This window comes from Tachyglossus aculeatus, chromosome 11, assembly GCF_015852505.1.
Source record: "Tachyglossus aculeatus isolate mTacAcu1 chromosome 11, mTacAcu1.pri, whole genome shotgun sequence".
NCBI lineage: Eukaryota > Metazoa > Chordata > Mammalia > Monotremata > Tachyglossidae > Tachyglossus > Tachyglossus aculeatus.
This window is the reverse complement of record NC_052076.1, coordinates 31,109,882-31,129,947: the sequence shown is the minus strand read 5'-3', so window position 1 is coordinate 31,129,947 and position 20,066 is coordinate 31,109,882. Positions and strand designations below refer to the sequence as shown.

General features: G+C 47.6%; 1 protein-coding gene and 2 non-coding genes across 3 annotated transcripts; 2 read left to right on the top strand and 1 right to left on the bottom strand.

The window, feature by feature from the left end:
- The first annotated feature begins 6,340 nt into the window (after nucleotides 1-6,340).
- On the top strand, nucleotides 6,341-15,098 carry LOC119934616 (NXPE family member 4-like). The gene is made up of 5 exons (XM_038754165.1): nucleotides 6,341-6,419; nucleotides 12,196-12,890; nucleotides 13,393-13,454; nucleotides 14,012-14,233; nucleotides 14,513-15,098. The coding sequence occupies exons 1-5, from the start codon at nucleotides 6,351-6,353 to the stop codon at nucleotides 15,046-15,048; spliced, it is 1,584 nt and encodes a 527-aa protein (XP_038610093.1). The 5' UTR covers nucleotides 6,341-6,350; the 3' UTR covers nucleotides 15,049-15,098.
- Nucleotides 15,099-16,939: 1,841 nt separating this feature from the next.
- LOC119935337 lies at nucleotides 16,940-17,077 on the top strand. The gene has a single exon (XR_005453223.1). It is a non-coding gene; the product is annotated as a small nucleolar RNA SNORA7 (small nucleolar RNA).
- Nucleotides 17,078-18,810: 1,733 nt separating this feature from the next.
- On the bottom strand, nucleotides 18,811-18,948 carry LOC119935271. Its single transcript, XR_005453158.1, has one exon. It is a non-coding gene; the product is annotated as a small nucleolar RNA SNORA7 (small nucleolar RNA).
- Nucleotides 18,949-20,066: the final 1,118 nt, after the last annotated feature.

Below are 20,066 nucleotides of genomic sequence, written 5' to 3'. Positions count from 1 at the left end.
TGATTGTGGTTTTTGCTAAGTTTTTATTATGTGCCAGACACTGTACTAAGCGCTGGGGTAGATACAAGCAAATAGGGTTGGACACAGTCCCTGTCCCACATGGTACTGACAGTCTTACTCTCCATTTTACAGTGAGGGAACTGAGGCCCCGAGCAGTGAAGTGATGTGCCCAAGGTCACACAGCAGAGAAGTGGTGGAGCTCGGATTAGAACCCAGGTCCTCTGACTCCCAGGCCCATGTTCTATCCACTCTATCCGTTCTGCATCCCCAGAATGTGGACACTTAGCATGCTTCCCATGACTAGAGCAGAAGGGGTAAGGACCAAGAGTCCTGAACTTTAACAAACTTTCCAAATGCAAGGCCTGTGCTAGGACTCTGAGCAATTCTGATGGCCCATTTGTCTCACTTTCAACATGAAACCCCCTTCTCGTGGAGGGTCTGTAAGGTTCTTTGTGCTCTTTGCTAGAGAAAGACGGTTATATCAGGGTAGGGAGAAGTGTGAGGGGAGGTTATAACCAGATGAAAGTGTAGCCAGTCGACTGTGTCTTTTACTCCCTTGTGTTCCTCTCCTCCAGGACTTCCATCATGTTTCTGAATCTGGAAACTCAGAAAATGCTGTTGGTACATGTGTGTGTGTTTGTTGTTTGTGTGGTTTATATTTTTTCTACTGAATCAGCAAAGGTAATCGATGGGCTCTTCTCCTCTTTCCTTTTGGAGCAGGGATTTCACAGGGGGCAGGGATGTGGTGCTGATTCTCCTACAGTCTCCCTCCCACAGTCTCTGGTGGGGGTGGTGACCCCGGTCAGTGTTGGGGATTGGGGGCCAAACCCCACTGGTCGTGGTATCAGTCAATCCATCAGTGGTATTACTGAGCGCTACTGTGTACCGAGCACTGAACTAAGCTCTTGGAGGAGTACAATGCAACGGAGCTGTTAGACACGATGTTCCCTGCCCACAATGGACTTAGAGTCTAGAGGAGTAGACAGACATTAATGCAAATAAATAAATTTCGGATATGTTCATGTAGACATGTTCTTGGGGTCGACGTATGTATCCAAAGGGCACATTCCAGACTTTCATAGTGTTGCAGTGCTGACAGCCTCAGGCTGTGCATTGTAATATGTGCAGAGAGACAGGAAACTCCCCAGAAAATGGTTCACTCATGGATCACCGTGAATGATTCTTTTCATTGTTTGCTGAGAAAGCAGGATCAGATCTTGGATCTTACCAATGCTCACCCCCAGAGCCCCATGTCATTTCATTCCCCTGTCTACCTGCCAACAGGCTCTTGGAAGTGAAGGGAGGGAAGCATATGAAGCTGAAGAGAGGAAAATGGGGATCCCAGAGTCTCAGGGTCTGGCCATGCAATGAGGTAAAAATCTTGTGAATTTAGTGGAAGTAGGAGTAACAAGGGCATTTACTGAGGGCCTACTGAGTGCAGTGCACTGTGCCAAACATACAACAGAGTCACTATTCAAATTTCCTACCCACGGGGAGTTTATGCTCTGAATGAGAAGCGGCATAGGCTAGTGGATAGAGCACTGGCCTGGGAGTCAAAGGGACCCGGGTTCTAATCCTGGCTCCTCCACTTGTCTGCTGTGTAACCTTTGGCAAGTAAGGTAAGTTCTCTATGTCTCAGGTACCTCATCTGTAAAATGGGGATATTAAGATGGTAAGCCCCACGTGAGACATGGATTGTGTCCAACCAGATTAGCTTGTATCTACCCCACCGCATACTATAGTGCCTGGCTCATAGTAAGTGCTTAAAAAATACCATGTTTAATTTTGAATCATTCTGAAGATCTGTACAGGTTGCTCTATTGCTACTCAGCCACTTACATTACGAGCTCGAGGTGGAATGGGGATGGCATCCCATCTGATAATGCTGTATCTATCTCAGCACTTAGTGTGGTGCTTTGGCATACAGTGGACACAGTAAATGTGGACGTTTTCGGTTGGCTCATTATGTTCACTATCAGGGAACGATTGGGGAAGTAGTGTAGCCTAGGAGATAGAGCACAGTCCTGAGGACCTGGGTTCTAATCCTGGGTCCATCACATGTCTGCTGCGTGACCTTGGGCCAGTCACTTTACTTCCCTGTGCCTCAGTTCCTTCCTCTCTAAAATGGGGATTAAAACTGAGCCCTATATGGGACAGGGACTTGTCCAACCTGATTAGCTTGAATCTACCCCAATGCTTAGAACAGTGCTTGACACACAGTAAGAACTTAACAAATACAAGTATTACTGTTATTATTCTCACAATGGGTGCAATTGGAACTCACCTTTCTGGCTGTAAATCACGGCTTCAAGAGGCCCAAGGGTCCCCTCTGTCCCCAAGGACAGCCCTGTCAGGGGCTCGGGCCGAACCCTGAATGTGACCTGAGGAGGAAACCCATGGTGAGCAAGAAGGAAGTGGTGGAAATTTAGCAGTGAGAAAGTGCACGTATTGCCTTCACTGCAACCCTTCTGATACTATGAGGTACTTGTTCCTCTCCACTGAAGGATCAAAATGGGTGTTGCCAGCCCAGAATCGCTTGGTTCAGGAAACATTCAGAGTTGTGTCGGTGAGCATCTCTTGTGGCTGATGGGGAGGGGCCAGTGCCCACCGAGTGCTCACATCAGGCCAGTGGAAGATTGCAGTTCTGTGCCCTATGGCCTGTTAGGTATGGGCTACTGGAAAAAGTAGGGGCAAGGGAGGAGGGGGTTGCATAACCTGCATCACCCATGAGAAGCAGTATAGACTGATGCTGGAGGCTGCAGGGTGCAGGGGCCTTCATGATCCACTTCAGCCTAACCCCTGGCCAGGGAGTGAATCCATTTCTGCCTGAGCCGAGGCTTTGGGGACGGGGAAGCCCAGGCAGATGTTCCCTGCCAGTCCAGCCCCCGTGTCTGCCCACCAGATTTTCTTTCCTTTCAGGGAGTGAAATGGTGACAGAGACCTGCCGGGCTGGAATGATCTCCCCCTTCCCCAGTGGCTTCATCTTGGAAAATGAGGGGAGGCCAGAACTTTGCAGACTGGCCCAGTTTAATGGGACCCAAGACTACTTCATCAGTGGCCCGACTACTTCCAGATATTCGTGACCAGTATGTTCCCACCATCCAGCGCTTAGAACAGTGCTTTGCACATAGTGCTTAATAAATGCCATCATCATCATCATCATCATCTACTCGGTTCTAAGTTCAAGTTGGAATTGTCTTGTATTTTTCTAAGAGGAGCTTCTGTGTCCTTGTTCTATTGTTAATAATGATGTTGATTAATTGCTCACTGTGAGTTTTGCACTGGGGCAGATACAGTATTAAAATGTTGGACACAGGTTCCTGCCCTCACAATCTATTTTATCCCCATTTCACAGATGAGGAAACTGAAGCTCAGAGAGGTTAAGGAACTTGGCCAATGTTACATAGCAGGCCAGTTACAGAGCTGGGACTTGAACCTAGGCCCTTTGACTCTCAGTTGCATACTCTTTCCATTAGGCCACAGTTGCTCTGTTCAATTCTGGTGGGTTTTGCTCTTTTTATCACATAGAACTAATTTATTTTAACTTGCAAAACAGACATTGAACTGCGGCATCCTTCTTGCATCGCCTAATAAAAAAATGTGTTGCATTTTAATCCTAATAGGCTGGTCCCTGTCTCCCCCAGCAGGGGAGAATTATTCTGGCTCTACCCCAGTGAGTCTTCCTAAACAGGTTTTTTGATTTTTTTTTAATGCAATTGTGTCCATCTTTTAAAAGTGCTGTAGATCATCCTTTCATTTCAAATACTGGTTTTTTCCCACCTGCCCTAAAAGCTTTTGATCATCATGCAAATGGAAAGTGCAAGAAGCACGTATTTTTGGGCCCAAAGAGACATATTCAGACTCAGTGGAGGAGGCACAGAGAACCATTTATGACCCAAAAAGCACATGAAGTGAAAGAGGAGGAATATGTCACCCGTGAAATTGACAAAGTAGCAGGAGACAAACACACAGCAGTCATCTTCACTCTGGGCCAGCAGCTTCAACCCTTCTCCATCGACCTCATCCACAGGGCCATCAACGTCCGTGGAACCATCAGGAGTCTACTCCTCAGGAACCCGGACACCAAAATCATCCTCAAGACTGAAAACACCAGGGAGCTGTTGGCAGAGCTGGAGAGATTCGACGACTTTCATGGTTACATGCAGTACCTCGCCATGATGGACGTTTTCCAGGACGTCCCTGTGGAGGTCATCGATGTCTGAGACATGACTGTGACATTTGGCATGAATGATGCTCACCCTCCTGTACATGTGGTTGGAAACCAGATTAATATGTTCCTAAACTACACCTGCTAGTGGATCAGCACATAAAAAGATATGAAAAGAAATCCCAATCTGGGGCAGAACATCCAGCCCCATACTCTTTTTCCAACCGTACTTGCTTCTGTCTCTGACCGTAGCCTGGGAGAACAGTTGAAGACCCGATGTGTTGATCACCTGTGGTATCCATCTACCTCTCCTCCTGAAAGGACACAAACTATTATTCATGACTTTTGTAACGCTTCTCAATCCCTTGATAGATTCTACTTACTGTGTTCCTGTGGTCTTGAATTCCCTCAGCTAACTTCTTTTCTGTGCAAAAAATTTCCTCCTTTTGTCACCCGTCACCTACTCCCATTCACCATCCATTCACTGGGAATAGGTGGTGGTGGGTTGAACAAGAGATCAAAGGCTATGCTGGCCTCCGCCACATCAAGAACTTTCAAACAGGTGGTCCTTCAAGGTGCAACAGTCACCAAGGGGCAACCAAGTTGTTGGATCACTTCCTGTTCTCACATTTTACTGAATGTGTCACCTTTCGGTTGCCTGATGGTCAAGGGGAGGCAGGGTGGGAGGGAGCATGGTGGACAAGTGGCTTCCCATTTGCTTCCTGCAACGCTAGGGATGATCTGGGAGAGGCCTTTGCTCTTCAAGAGTAGGTTTGGTTTAGTCACATCATTGGCAGTCCAGCAGGGGATAGGAAGTGGGGATGGTCGGGGAGATGATAACAGTGATGGTATTTATTAGGCCCTTACTATATGCCAGACACTGTACTAATCCCTGGGGTGAGTACAAGCAAATCAAATTAGACACAGACCCTGTCTCATGTGGGGCTCACAGTCTCAATCCCTATTTTACAGATGAAGTAACTGAGGCCCAGATAAGTGAAGCGACTTGGCCAAGGTCACACAACAGACAAGTGGCAGAGCTGGGATTGGAACCTATGACCTTCTGACTCCCAGGCCTGTGCTCTTTCTACTAGGCCACGCTTGTGCCCAAACAGGATTCACAGACATCCGGTCACAGGGATTTACCCCTGCAACTCTAGGGATGCTAGTAGTAGTAGTAGTAGTAGTAGTGATAATATATAATAATAATAATAATAATTATGGTAATTTATAAGTGCTTACTATGCCCCAAGAACTGTTCTAACTGCGGTTAATCAGGTTGGACACAGTCCCTGTCCCACATGGGGCTCACAGTCTCAATTTCTATTTTGCAGATGCAGTTAATGAGGCCCAGAGAAGTGAAGTGAGAGTGGCCCAAGGCCACTCAGCAGATTAGATTAGAACCCAGGTCCTCCTGACTCCAAGCCCCATGCTCTTTCCACTTAATAATAATAATGATGGTATTTGTTAAGCACTTACTATGTGCCAGTCACTGTTCTAAGCACTGGGGTAGATACAAGGTAATCAAGTTGTCCCACTTGGGGCTCACAGTCCGAATCCCCATTTTACAGATGAGGTAACTGAGGCACAGAGAAGTTAAGTGATGTGCCCAAAGTCACACAGCTGACAAGTGGTTTGGCCACAGTACTTCTCTCAGCATTTTGTTGGTGTTCCAACAACAGTAGTAGAACTACAAATGAATATTCAGATCCCAGGGAAATCTGCTTTATTTCTGAGTTTGGGACATTTCCATCATCATCATCATCATCATATCATCATCATCAATGTTATTTATTGAGCACTTACTGTGTGCAGAGCACTGTATAGAGTGCTTGGGAGAGTACAATAGTCATTCATTCAATAGTATTTTTTGAGTGCTTACTGAGTTCAGAGCACTGTACTGAGTGCTTGGAAAGTGCAATTCAGCAACAGAGACAATTCCTACCCAATACAAAAGAATTGGTAGACATGTTCCCTGCCCACAATGAACTTACAGTCTAGAGGGGTGATACATATGTAAAATTCTTTCTTCTCTTTGGAAGAGCAGGACAGTTATGTCAGAGTGTAATGGTGGGGGTGTTTACAGATGATGAAAGTCCAGTGGGCAGACATTGTCCTTTACTCCCTTGTGTTTGTCTTCGGCAGGACATCCATCATGTTTCCAAAACTGGAAACTCGGAAAATGCTGTTGGTGTCTTTCTGTGTGTTTGTTATTTCTGTAGTTTATATTTTTTCTACCAAATCAGCAAAGGTAATCAATGGGCTCTTCTACACTTTCCTTTCGGAGCAGGGACTTCCCAGGGGGCCGGGATGTGGGGCTGGTTCTCGCAGTCTCCCCATGAGGTGTTGACTCTGGAGGTGGTGGTGCCCTCGGCTGCCTCACCAGTCAGTGCTGGAGTTTGGGGGCCAGACCCCATCGACCCTGGTAGCCATGGTCTCTGGGTTGAGGTATGTATCAAAAAGACAGGGTCCAAAATGTAACTCTCATTGTGTCGCAGTGCTAAACAGCCTCAGGCTGAGCACTAGAATATATGCAGAGAGACAAAAAAAAAAACCCAACAACCCAGAAAAGGGTTTACCGCGAGGGATTCTTTTTATCATTTGCCCATAAAGCAGGATCAGATCTTGGATCTTACAGTCTGCACTGTCATTTTCTACAGCATAGGAAGTTCTCTCTCTACCTCTTTCTCTCTCTCTCCCTGTCCCTCTCCTCTCCCCTTCTCTCTTTTCCTCTCTCTCCCTTTCACTTATACAGATATATATATATATATATGTATATATATAGAGAGAGAGATCTTCAGCTACTTAAAAGTGAAACTGTAATGTTATAATAGCCAATATTGTCTTGAGAAATATATTCTACTAAACCCCTTTGGCAAGAATATCAGTAAACTGCAATATTTGTCAGCTTGCAATGTCAAACTAAATTCTGAAATCCAAGTTCAGCACTGTTGACATTATTTTCTAGTTCAGTGTTGAGTTCATCAGAAACTATTTCTTTGTGCAGGAAAATCTTTAGGGGGCAGAGGAGGTTTTTAACGATGCCGAATTAAGGATGCAGTTTGAGCTAGGAAGCTGGGGCAGAACTCTGCTGGGACAACTGGAAAAGCTGTTTCAGGATCCCTGGATTCTGGGGTCTTGGGCAGCCCCAGTGAAATTCCAGGTCTCAGGCCCAGCTCCAGGCAGAACCAAACCGAAACATCTGCATTTGGGTGGGGTTGCATGTTAATTTTTGCAGTTCCCACAGTGCCTGAGCTGTAAACCCACACAAGAACCCCTGGGTCTGTACTGGGAGGCAGTTTGGCCTAGTGAAGAGAGCATAGATCTGGGATTAAGGGACCTGGGTTCTGATCCCAACTCTGCCACTGGACTACTGTGTGACTCTGGGGGAGTCACTTAACCTCTCTGAACCCTTTCTGCTTAATTTTGCCCCATGGTTCTAGGGAAAGACTGAGGAAAAACTTTAACCTGGCAGGTCAAGTGTTTCCTAAGGATTTATCCCAGAAACCTGTGTTTAGACAGCAATGGATCCTAGCTTGGCCACCAGCCTGCTTTATGATCTTGGACAAGTCACTTAACCTTTAGGGTCTCATCCATTACTTGGGTTTTGATTCCTGCTCTCCCAACCTGTGTGGGAGAGGGTCAGTGTGTGATCTCATTATGTTGTAATAACAATAATGATAATGATGGTATTTGTTAAGTGCTTACAATGTGTGCCAGGAACTGTACTAAGCACTGGGGTGGATACACACAAATCGAGTTGGACACAGTCCCTGCTCCATGTGGGGCTCACAACCTCAATCCCCATTTTATAGATGAGGTAACTGAAGCACAGAAAAGTGAAGTGACTTGCTCAAGGTCACACAGCAGGCAAGTGGTGAAGCTGGGATTAGAACCCATGACCTCCCAGGCCCACACTCTATCCACTATGCCATGCTGCTTCACTGTATCTACACCACTGCTTAGCCCAGTGCCTTGTGCATAGTTAACACTTAATAAATCTCATGAATAATAATAATGATAGTAATAATGTGGTATTTGTTGGGTGTTTTCTATGTGTCAAGCATTAGTCTAAGCGCTGGGGTAGATCAAATTAATTAGGTCGGGCACAGTCCCCGTCGTACATGTGACTCACATTCTAAAGAGGAGGGAATAAGATTCAATCCCCATTTTACAGATGAGGAAACTGAGTAAAAGAGAAGTTAAGTGATTTGCCCAAGGGCACGTAGCAGACAAGTGTCAGAATCAGGATTAGAATCCAGATCCTCTGATTCCAAGGCCCTGACTGTTTCCATTAGGCCACGTTGCTTCTCAATCCCATAACCAACTAAGGGTTGAAAATGGAAGAAATTTTACGCTGTAATTGCTCCTTGGGAGAAACTGTAAATGGTGGATAGTTTTTACCTTGAGCTTCCTAGGGGATAGATACCCTGGTTGATATGTGCCCTAGTGGGTAGATAATCTTAAACTTATTGTGGACAGGGAATGTGTCTGTTTATTGTATTCTTCCAAATGCTTAGTACAGTGCTCTGCACACAGTATGTGCTCAATAAATATGATTGAATGAATGAATGAAAGAATAGATTCTGTGGTGGATAGATGTCCCGGTGGATAGATACCCTGGCGGAGAGATACTCTGGTGGATAGATGTCCTGGTGGGTATGTGACCTGGTTGATAGATTCTCTGGTGGACAAATGCCCTGGCCTATAGGCACTCTGGTGGATAGATTCCCTGGTTGATAGTTGCCCTGATGGATAAATGCCCTTATGGATAGGGAGTCAGAAGGACCTGACCTTGCCCCCTCCTTCCATACCTCATTTTCTACTTCTACAACCCAGCCCATACACTTCACTCCTCTAGTGTTAACCTTCTCACTGTGCCTTCATCTTGCCTACCTCGCCACCGACCCCTAGCCCATGCCCTGCCTCTGGTCTGGATGCCCTCCCTCCTCAAATAATAATAATAATAACATTTATTGAGCGCTTACTATGTGCAAAGCACTGTTCTAAGTGCTGGGGAGGTTACCAGGTGATCAGGTTGTCCCATGGGGGGCTCACAGTCTTAATCCCCATTTTACAGATGAGGTAACTGAGGCACAGAGAAGTTAAGTGACTTGCCCAAAGTCACACAGCTGACAATTGGCAGAGCCGGGATTTGAACCCATGACCTCTGACTCCAAAACCCGTGCTCTTTCCACTGAGCCATGCTGCTTCTCCTGACAGACAATTACTCTCCCCACCTTCAAAGTCTTACTGAAGGTGCATCTCCTCCAAGAGGCCTTCCTAGACTAAGCCCCAGCTTTCCTCTTCTCTCACTCCCATCTGCGTCACCCTAACTTGCTCCCTCTGCACTTTGCTGCTCCCAGCCCCATAGCACTTATGCACATATCTGTCATTTTATTTATTTGTATTGATGTCTGTCTCCCTGCCTCTATCAATCAATCAATCATATTTATTGAGCACTTACTGTGTGCAGAGCACTGTACTAAGCGCTTGGGAAGTACAAGTTGGCAACATATAGAGATGGTCCCTACCCAACTGTGGGCTCACGGTCTAGAAGGGGGAGACAGAGAACAAAACAAAACATATTAACAAAATAAAATAAATAGAATAAATACGTACAAGTAAAATAAATAAATAGAGTAATAAATACGTGCAAACATATATACATATATACAGGTGCTGTGGGGAAGGAAAGGAGGTAAGGTGGGAAGATGTAGAGGGGGAGGAGGGGGAGAGGAAGGAGGGAGTTCAGTCTGGGAAGGCCTCCTGGAGGAGGTGAGCTCTCAGTAGGGACTTGTAAGGGAGGAAGAGAGCTAGCTTGGTGGATGTGGGGAGGGAGGGCATTCCAGGCCAGGGGGATGACGTGGGCCGGGGGGTCGATGGCGGGACAGGCGAGAATGAGGCATGGTGAGGAGATTCGTGGCAGAGGAGTGGAGGGTGCAGGCTGGGCTGTAGAAGGAGAGAAGGGAGGTGAGGTAGGAGGGGGCGAGGTGATGGAGAGCCTTGAAGCCGAGGGTGAGGAGTTTCTGCCTGATGCGTAGGTTGATTGGTAGCCACTGGAGATTTTTGAGGAGGGGAGTAACATGCCCAGAGCGTTTCTGGACAAAGACAATCTGGGCAGCGGTGTGAAGTATGGATTGAAGTGGGGAGAGACAGGAGGATGGTCCCCCTTTTAGACTGTGAGCCCACTGTTGGGTAGGGACTGTCTCTATATGTTGCCAATTTGTACTTCCCAAGCGCTTAGTACAGTGCTCTGCACATAGTAAGCGCTCAATAAATATGATTGATGATGATGATGATGATGATGATGATGGGAGATTGGAGAGGAGGCTGATACAGTTGTCCAGACAGGATAGGATGAGAGCTCAAACGAGCAGGGTAGCGGTTTGGATGGAGAGGAAAGGGCGGATCTTGGCAATGTTGTGGAGCTGAGACCGGCAGGTTTTGGTGATGGCTTGGATGTGATTGATGATGAACGAGAGAGCGGAGTCGAGGATGACACCAAGGTTGCAGGCTTGTGAGACAGGAAGGATGGTAGTGACATTAACAGTGATGTGAAAGTCAGGGAGAGGGCAGGGTTTGGGAGGGAAGACAAGGAGTTCAGTCTTGGACATGTTGAGTTTTAGGTGGCAGGCAGACATCCAGATGGAGATGTCCTGAAGGCAGGAGGAGATGCGAGCCTGGAGGGAGGGGGAGAGAGCAGGGGCAGAGATATAGATTTGGGTATCATCAGCGTAGAGATGATAGTTGAATCCATGGGAGTGAATGAGGTCACCAAGTGAGTGAGTGTAGATCGAGAACAGAAGGGGACCAAGTACTGAACCTTGAGGACCCCCCATAGTAAGGGGATGGGAGGGGAAGGAGGAGCCTGCAAAAGAGACTGAGAATGAACTACCGGAGAGATAAGAGGAGAACTAGGAGAGGGCGGGGTTAGTGAAGCCAAGGTTGGATAGCGTGTTGAGGAGAAGGGGGTGGTCCACAGTGTCGAAGGCAGCTGAGAGGTTGAGGAGGATTAGGATAGTGTATGTGCCGTTGGATTTGGTAAGCAGGAGGTCTAGACTGTAAGCTTGTTGTGGGCTGGGAAAGTGTCTATTTATTGTTGTATTGTACTCACCCAAGTGCTTAGCACAGTGCTCTGCACACACTTATCACTCAAAAAATATATTTGAATAAATAAATGAAATATGCCCTGGTGAATATGTGCCCTGATCAATAGCTGGTAGATGGATGCCCTGGTCAACATTTGCCCTGGTGGATATATAATACTACTACTAATAATAATAATTGTGGTATTTGTTAAGCTCTTACTATGTGCCAAGCACTGTACTAAGCCCTGGGGTGGATAGAAGCAAATCGGGTTGGATACAATCCCTGTCCTACATGGGACTCACAGTCTCAATCTAAATTTTCAAGATGAGAGAACTGAGACACAGAGAAGTGAAGTGATTTGCCCAAAGTCACACAGCAGACATGTGGCAGAGCCAGAATTAAAACCCATGACCTACTGACTCCTATGCCTGTGCTATATCCACTGTGTCATTCTGTTTCTCATAAGAGAAGCAGCGTGGCTCAGTGGAAAGAGCATGGGCTTGGGAGCCAGAGGTCATGGGTTCTAATTCCGGCTCCACCACTAGTCAGCTGTGTGACTTTGGGCAAGTCACTTCACTTCTCTGTGCCTCAGTCACCTCATCTGTAAAATGGGGTTGACTGTGAGCCCCATGTGTGATAACCTGATCACCTTGTTCCCCCCCCCCCCCCCACAGTGCTTAGAACACTGCTTCACACATAGCAAGTGCATAACAAATGCCATTATCATTATTATTAATAATATTATTATTATACACCCTGGTGGGGATAAATACCCACCAGGTGGAGAGATGCCCTCGTGGATAAATGTTGTCGAGGATAGATTCTGGTGGATAGATGCCCTGGTGGATAGATAACCTGGAGACAAAGAAGGACGACACCAAAAGGTGGCAATGATGTGGTCTCTGGAAGGTCATGCTCCTCCCATTTGTTTTCAGCTGTACCAACACCCCGAGGAGTCCCCGATCCCAACCACAGCCAAGCCAACCATATCACCCTCCGAAGTCGATTGGGAAATTGAGAAAATCATTGGGAGGCTGGACGAGCTGTTCCCTGACCGCCCTTTCACACACGTGAATGCCACCACCAGCCCACAGCAAAGTGTGGCCACCCTCCTCCACCCTCGAGACACATTCTGTGTTGGGGAGCAGCTCAAGATCCGCGTGGAGGCCCGGGACTACCAGGGACGCCCCAAGGAGTATGGCGGCGATTTTCTGAGAGCCAGGATTTCCACCCCGGACCAGAAGGCGGGTGCCTCGGGAAGGGTGGAAGACTTCCACAAAGGCACCTACCTGGTCTCCTTCACGCTGTTTTGGGAGGGCCGAGTCTCTGTGTCCCTGCTGCTCGTCCACCCCAGCGAAGGGACGTCCGCACTGTGGAGGGCCAGGAAGAAAGGCTATGATAAGGTCATCTTCACAGGCAGTTTCCTCAATGGATCGTCGAACGTCAGCACCGAATGTGGCTTCGCCTTCGACTCAGGGGCTGAGCGATGTCAGTACCTGGATCGGCGTGAGCAGCAGGCATTCTACTGCGTGAAGCCACCACACGTGCCATGTGGTGCCCTGACCCACTTGAAGTCCAAGAATAAACCTTTGTCTTATCTCAGTCCCCGGGAACGCAGCCTCTTGGTCTTGTAAGTGAGGCTCTCCACATCCTGTCCAGGCTGTCAGGGCCACTGTTAGACATGATGTGGACCCAGAATTTCTGTCACCACGTGCTTTTCATGGCTGAGGGCCTGGGGCTCCATCTCTTCTCCATAGTGCCCCAGTGTGGCCTCATGAGAGGTTTGGAAACCCCATGAGGTCTGAGTAGTTCTGGAGCACCCACTGCTGTGTGCCCAAGACCCCTGCCACCTTCACATTCATTGCCTTCATCTCAAGCAAGGCCTCCTCTCTTCCACCTACTCTCCTCCCCCCTCAGACACCTCCAACCACTGACCACAGCCCCTCTCCCAGAACCCTTTCTGGCCAGAGACGTAAGAAATCTAACACAAAGTAGTCAGCAGACCCAGCACCCAAGGAGTTCCATCCCTTTGAGGCTGCTCCAAGGCTTGTCTATGGAGTCTAACATGCAGTACCCTTTAGATGTGGCATATGAGCTGGCAGGTGGTCCATTGGCATTTCTGTCTGTTGAAGGGCCAACATGAATCGTGCCATTGAGAAAAAGTTTGGAGCCATTGAGGTGTTGCAGTGTAAGAGTAAGTTTCCCCCAGCTCCAGGGGTGGGGGCAATCGGGACTTGAGGCCGGTATATGCCGACCTGACAGAACTCCTGGCCGCCACTCTCCTGACCTGGGAGATGGGTGGCCCTTTGGCCCAGAACAGGAAGTTGCTTGGAATAGAGTCTGTCGTGGTTCTGGGTCTCAACGGACTGAATTGAGCCCTTTTTCAGGTGGTCCCCCCAGAGCCTAAGATTTGTCTGGAGAGTGACCAGCACCTCATGGCTCTTAAGTGATGTACTCCTGGCCACTGGGTCTCCAGCAGTCCATCTTATCATCTCTTCCCATAGAGAATCTCAGCAGTTTGATGGGATTTCTCTAGGACTCTGTCTCTCACTGGGGAATTCACTTGGCCTCTTAGACCATGGCAGTGAGAACACCATACTCATGGAGCTGCCTCCACTGAGCAGGGCGTTCTCCCTCCCTGCACTCACTTCTCTCGTGTAGAGACGCCCTGGGTGGAATGGACAGGTGATGGTTAAGACATGGGGGTGGTGGGGGTAGGATATCTGAAACTGTATCACTTGGGTCCTTCAGCAAACCAAACTACGGCCACATGGAAGAAATGCAGGATCGGGCAGCGCTCCCTGTTCCCCAGTGGATTCGCCTGGCAAGACAGGTGGACTCCGGTTTTCTGCCACATGTTGCAGTTCCAGACCCTGGACCGGATCAATGCCTGTTTGAAGGGGAAACTCATCTACCTCCTCGGAGACTCCACACTCCGCCAGTGGATGGAATACTTGGTGAAACACGTCCCCAGTGAGTTTCCCTTTGAGTTCTGTCCTTGCTTCTCACCCTGTGCTTTGTACTTCTCCAAGATAATGAAAAAAAGATGGTGGTGTTTTCAAGCCTTTAAACCACAAACTCTTAGAGTTGTTACTTCAGGAACTGAGAATGACTACTTTCCAGAGGGAACTGAGCATTTGATATTCCTACTGCTGTCGGGGCAATGGGGGTGAGGGGAGTTGGGAGAGGTTGGATCTCCAACTGTAAGGTGACAGTTTTGTTACTTGTTTTCTCGGTGGTGTCCATCATCAGCACTGATGCCTGTGAGTCTCCATGGGCTTGGGAAGCTCCAGCCTCTGCTCGCTGTGGACCTGGGAAGAAATATCCAAGTTCATTGGCAAAGGCACGGCTACCCCTTGATCGGGTCAGCTATCTATTCGGCCAAAGTCAACACATATCTGGACCAGGTCATTGACGGGATAGCAGGCGAGAGAAACACGGTTGTTGTGGTCACCCTCGGCCAGCACTTCCGACCCTTCCCCATCGACATATTCATCCGCAGGGCCATCAACATTCGCGAAGCCATCCGGCGCCTGCTCCTCAGGAGCCCGGGCACCAAAATCATCCTCAAGACCGAAAACATCAGGGAGATGTTTGCAGAGCCAGAGAGATTCGGCCACTTTCATGGCTACATGCAGTACCTCACCATGATGGACATTTTCTGGGACATCCGTGTGGGAGTCATCGATGCCTGGGACATGACCATGGCATTTGGCACAAATGATGTTCACCCTCCTGAACACGTGGTTGGGAACGAGATTAACATGTTCCTAAACTACATTTGCTAATATATCAGCACATTAAAGATAGAAAAAAAATCCCAGCTTGGGGTAGACCATCCAGCTCCATACCATTTTTCCAAACATCCTCTATTGTCTCCCTCAGGAGATGGTCACTGGCCACCACTGCAGGTATCAATGCCACCACCATGGCTCCAAGCCCTTTGGCCTGGGGATTCTCACCCCTGTGGCCAAAAACTCAGGGGGCTGCAGTTGGTCAGGGTCCATTGAGAAAGGGACTGTGCCTTAGTGGCAAGAGCATGGGCTTGGGTGTCAGAGATTGTGGGTTCTAATCCAGGCTCTGCCACTTGTCTGCTGTGTGACCTTAGGAAAGTCATTTCACTTCTCCGTGCTTCAGTTCCATCATCTGTAAGATGTGGATGAAGACTGTGAGACCCAAGTAGGACAACCTGATTACCTTGTATCTACCCCAGTGCTTAGAACAGTGCTTAGAACAGTACATAGTAAGCACTTAACAAATACCATAATTAATTATTATTATTATTACTGGGGAAAGCAGATGGCAGCACCAGAGGAGAAGAGAAGAAGAAAGTAGGTTCTTGGGGGAAGTTGTTGAGGGGTACTGGGAGATTTGAGGGGTACTGGGAGATTCCCAATCTTTCTCCCCTTCCTCCTCAACCACCACATCTCCCATTTCCCGTTCTGGCTCAAACTGACTTTTGAATTCCAGGTATGTGGTGGAGGGGGAGGGATCTAACACTTTGGAACACTGAGAGGTAATGGAAGAGGCCAGAGGGGACTTGGATTGTTTTGGGGGTGCAGGAAGAGTTTTGTGGGGAGGGACTGGGATGTGGAGAGTGGGCTAGAGAAGGCCCAAGAACAATGAACCCTGGGGAGGGGGAGAGGAAAGAGATAGGGTACATGCCTGGTTGGAGCAGGGCTAGTTGTTAAGAGTGGGGCAGGAAAGCAGTTGAGCACATGACTTCTGGGGGTGTTTGAGGAGTGGTGGTTTTTCTATAATGGGTGACCAATTGTGTTCTATCAAGGTTTAGAGCGAGGCAGATCGGGTCAGAAGGAGACAGAATGCCAGTCCCCCAGCTCCGGAGTAAGTAGTACCAGGACACTACAGTTTTGGGTTAACATTGTACCTGTGGATAAACTGTCTTCCTCTGGGATTTCCCCAGCCCATCAAGTGATGAATAATGATGTACAATGAACAAACCATCCCATGGACATGGAGTAACAACCCCATTCCCAACCCCATTCCCAAACTCAGAACCAGCCCCACTGCCCCTCCCTCCGCCTCCGTAGGCTGTCTCATTCCCTCCCATCATCCATGGCTTTGGGGAATGGGCAGGGTCTTGGCTCTGATGGACTTGGACAAGCCAAGCAGCAGCCACTGGGTGTCCGGGAGGGTTGCACGGGTGATGGGTGTCAACATAACAGGCCCCAATAGACTCAAAATCCATTTCTCCCTGGCTTCCCCCACCCATAAATTATATTAGCATTTGTCTTCCCACCTAGAATGAAAGCTCCTTGAGGGCAGGAAATGTGTCTCCTAACTCTATTGAACTCAATCAATCAATCAACTGTATTCATTGAATACTTACTGTATGCAGAGCACTTTCCTAAGCCCCTGGAAGAGTACAGTGTAACAGAGTTAGTAGACATGTTCCCTGCCCAAAAACATTGAATACAGTTGTCCACACCGAGCAGTACAGTTCTTGAGGGTAGGAATCAGGTCTGTTAACTCTATTTTATTCTCCCAAGTACTTAATCGAATGCTCTGCCCAGAGTAAATGATGAATTAATACTGCTGATTGATTAATTGATTGGTTGGGTACCAGCCAGCATAGCTGTATTGAGCTTCAACCCTATGAAACTGATTTCATGAGCTTATTTTTGATAATATTTATTAAATGCTTACTACGTGCTAGGTATCCTCTCAGTGTCGCACCTGGAGAGTTTCCAGTACTCTACCTGTCTCGACTACAGGAGGGAGAGTCAAGCAGAAGCATACCCATTCCATTGCTAGTTTGGTTAGTGGCTACTGAGTGGAAGGCAATCTGCTACAAGTCAAAACTCCCCTGGGCTGGCCAGCAATGGCGTGGGACAGAGTCGAGGGCAGAGACTCGTTTACTTCGCGGAAGGAGGCAATGGTAAACCACTTCTGTATTTTTACCATGAAAACTCTATGGATCCACTACCAGAACGATTGCAGACGGAGGTGGGGCATTCTGGGAAAGATGTGTCCATAGCATCGCTATGGGTCGGACATGTCTTGACAGCATAAGACAACAACAACAGCATCTGCTAGGTAGTAAGGTACTAAGCACTGAGGCAGATTCAATATTATCAGGTTGGACATGGTCCCTGTCAGACATAGGGCTCACAGTCTTAATCTCCATTTTACATATGAGGTAACTGAAGTACACAGAAGTGAAGTGATTTGCCCAGGGTCACAGTGAACAAGTAGCAGAGCAGGGATTAGAACCCAGGTCCTCCTGACTCCCAGGCTCACACTCTGTCCACTAGGCCATACTACTTCCTTGTCAGCAGGGAATGTGACTGTCAACGCTCTTGTGCTCTCCCAAATAGATGGATTGATTGGTTGATTCCAGCACTTCATTGTTTGTGATTCTGTCTTGCCATTTGATGTTGAGTGTGGCCTAGAAATGAGCCAGATGGAAGGCTCCAGGAGCTGAATGTGGAGTCTGAGTAGAGAAAGTTGGACAGCTCTGCAGTTCTGTAGACCATTGCCTCCATCTGAAGCTTGAAACCACCAAACCACCCTGCCACCCCACCCTACTTGACAGTCAGTCAATCATATTTATTGAGCGCTTACTGTATGCAGAGCATAAGCACTTGGGAGAGTACAGTATAACAATCTCCCACTCAGACCTCCTCACTCTAAACCTTGGTAGAACACAGTCACCCATCAGGGAAAACAACTGCTCCTCAAACATCCCCAGAAGTCATGTGCTCGACTGCTTTCCTGCGGTGCTCTGAACTAGCCCCACTCCAACTGAGTGTGTACCCTGACTTTTCCCCCACTCCCTCCCCAGGGTTGGTTGGCTTTGAGCCTTCTCTAGCCCCCACTTCTCACATCCCAATCCCTCCCTCCCAAAGTCTTCCTGCACCCCCAACCACTCCAGGTCCACTCTGACATCTTCCATTCCCCTTCAGAGCTCCAAAGTGCCGGACCTCATCCAATATAACAGTCTGCCAGAGAATCTGGAGGCCTCCTTGATTTGTCCTCTACTTTCTTGTCTATCTTTGAGGTGAAACACACCAACTTTACAGAAATTGCAAGCGCTTAGTACAGTGCTGTGCACACAGTAAGTGCTCAATAAATATGATTGAATGAATGAAACTCAACGTTTCTTCCAAGTGAGCTCTAGACACACCTACTAGAGGGAGAAGATCCACCATCTATTTATTGACATCTAAATTGTTTTTAAGATGGTGTTACTGGCAGTAAGATCCTATCCATGAGGGCAAATAAGGCTGAAAAGGCTGATCTGTGACCAACCTCCATTCCCACAGTGTGACTACATAATAATAATAATAATAATAATAGTTATTGTTGTTGTCTTATGCTGTCAAGTCATGTCCGAACCATAGTGACGCCATAGATACATCTCTTCCAGAATGCCCCATCTCCATCAGCAATTGTTCTGGCAGTGATTCCATAGCATTCTCTTACTGGAAATACAGAAGTGGTTTACCATTGCCTCCTTCCGCGCAGTGAACGAATCTCTGCCCTCGACTCTCTTCCAGGCCACTGCTGTCCAGCACAGGGGAGTTTTGATTTGTAGCAGATTGCCTTCCACTCACTAACCACTGCCCAAGCTAGGAATGGAATGGGTATGCCTCTGCTTGACTTTCCCTCCTGTAGTTGTGACTGGTAGAGTACTGGAAACTCTCCAGGCACGACCCTGAAAAGGGAATACTAATAGTATTACAGCTAATAATAATAATGAAATTTGTTAAGCATTTGCTAAGTGCTGAGGTAGATACAAGATAATCAGTTCTGACACAACCCCTGTCTCTCATTCATTCATTCAATCATATTTATTGAGCGCTTACTGTGTGCAGAGCACTGTAGTAAGCTAAACGTGGTCGCAGTCTAAGAAGAAGGGAGAACAGGTATTAAACCTCCATTTTACAGATGAGGCATAGAGAAGTTAAATGACTTGCCCTGCATCATACTATAGACAAGTGGTGGAGGCAGGATTAGAACCCAGGTCCTCTGATGCCCAAGTATGAGCCCCATCCATTAAGCTACGCTGCTTCTGTCTGAGCAGGTGGGTGTGTTCCACATTGGGCCGGTCTCACAAAATCAGCTACAGGTTAACTTTCTGTGGAGACACAGGCAGGACAATGAATGTTTTTGATAAATTTCCCCCACCCTTTTTGACCCCTTGAGTATCTTTCCTTCTGCATTCCTTTTGCACTTTCTCTTCATTTTCACATCCAGATCTCCCCTCTCTACTCCCCCAGTCCCCATTTACACCCAGTTTTTCTTTATTTGATCCCCAGATCCTAGTAACAGAGATTATCCCATCAATAAAACAAAGGAAAATGTTGTGAGAAGGCAGGTGGAAGACAGACCACAAGTTATGAGGGATCATATTCAGCATATAAACACCACTCCCATGGGAAACAAATATTCCAGAAAGCAAATTTCTTCAACCTCTGCTCTCGGTTGTAAAAAGGACTGCCAGGATTCGTCTTCCCTTCTTCCTCCTTCTCTTAATTCCATGTCATGTTCCACTAGAAGTGGCATGGCCCTGTGGATAGAGCACAGGCCTGGGAGACAGAAGGGTCTGGGTTCTAATCCCAGCTCTGCCACTTGTCTGCTGTGTGACCTCAGGCAGGTCACTTCTCTTCTCTGTGCTTCCATTACCTCATCTGTAAAATGGGGATTAAGGCTGTGAGCCCCTTGCAGGACAGGGACTGTGTCCTTGTATCTATCCAAACACTTAGTACGGTGCCTGGCACACAGTAAGCACTTAAAAAATCATGAAATAAAACAAACAAATGTCACCCACACCTGGCAGGTG

Coding starts and splice junctions, on each gene's coding strand:
- LOC119934616 (XM_038754165.1), top strand. CDS start 6,351: ATGCTGTTGGTGTCTTTCTGTGTGTTTGTTATTTCTGTAGTTTATATT. Junction 6,420..12,195: donor TTTCTACCAAATCAGCAAAG/GTAATCAATGGG, acceptor ATTTGTTTTCAG/CTGTACCAACACCCCGAGGA. Junction 13,455..14,011: donor TGAGGTGTTGCAGTGTAAGA/GTAAGTTTCCCC, acceptor TGGGTCCTTCAG/CAAACCAAACTACGGCCACA.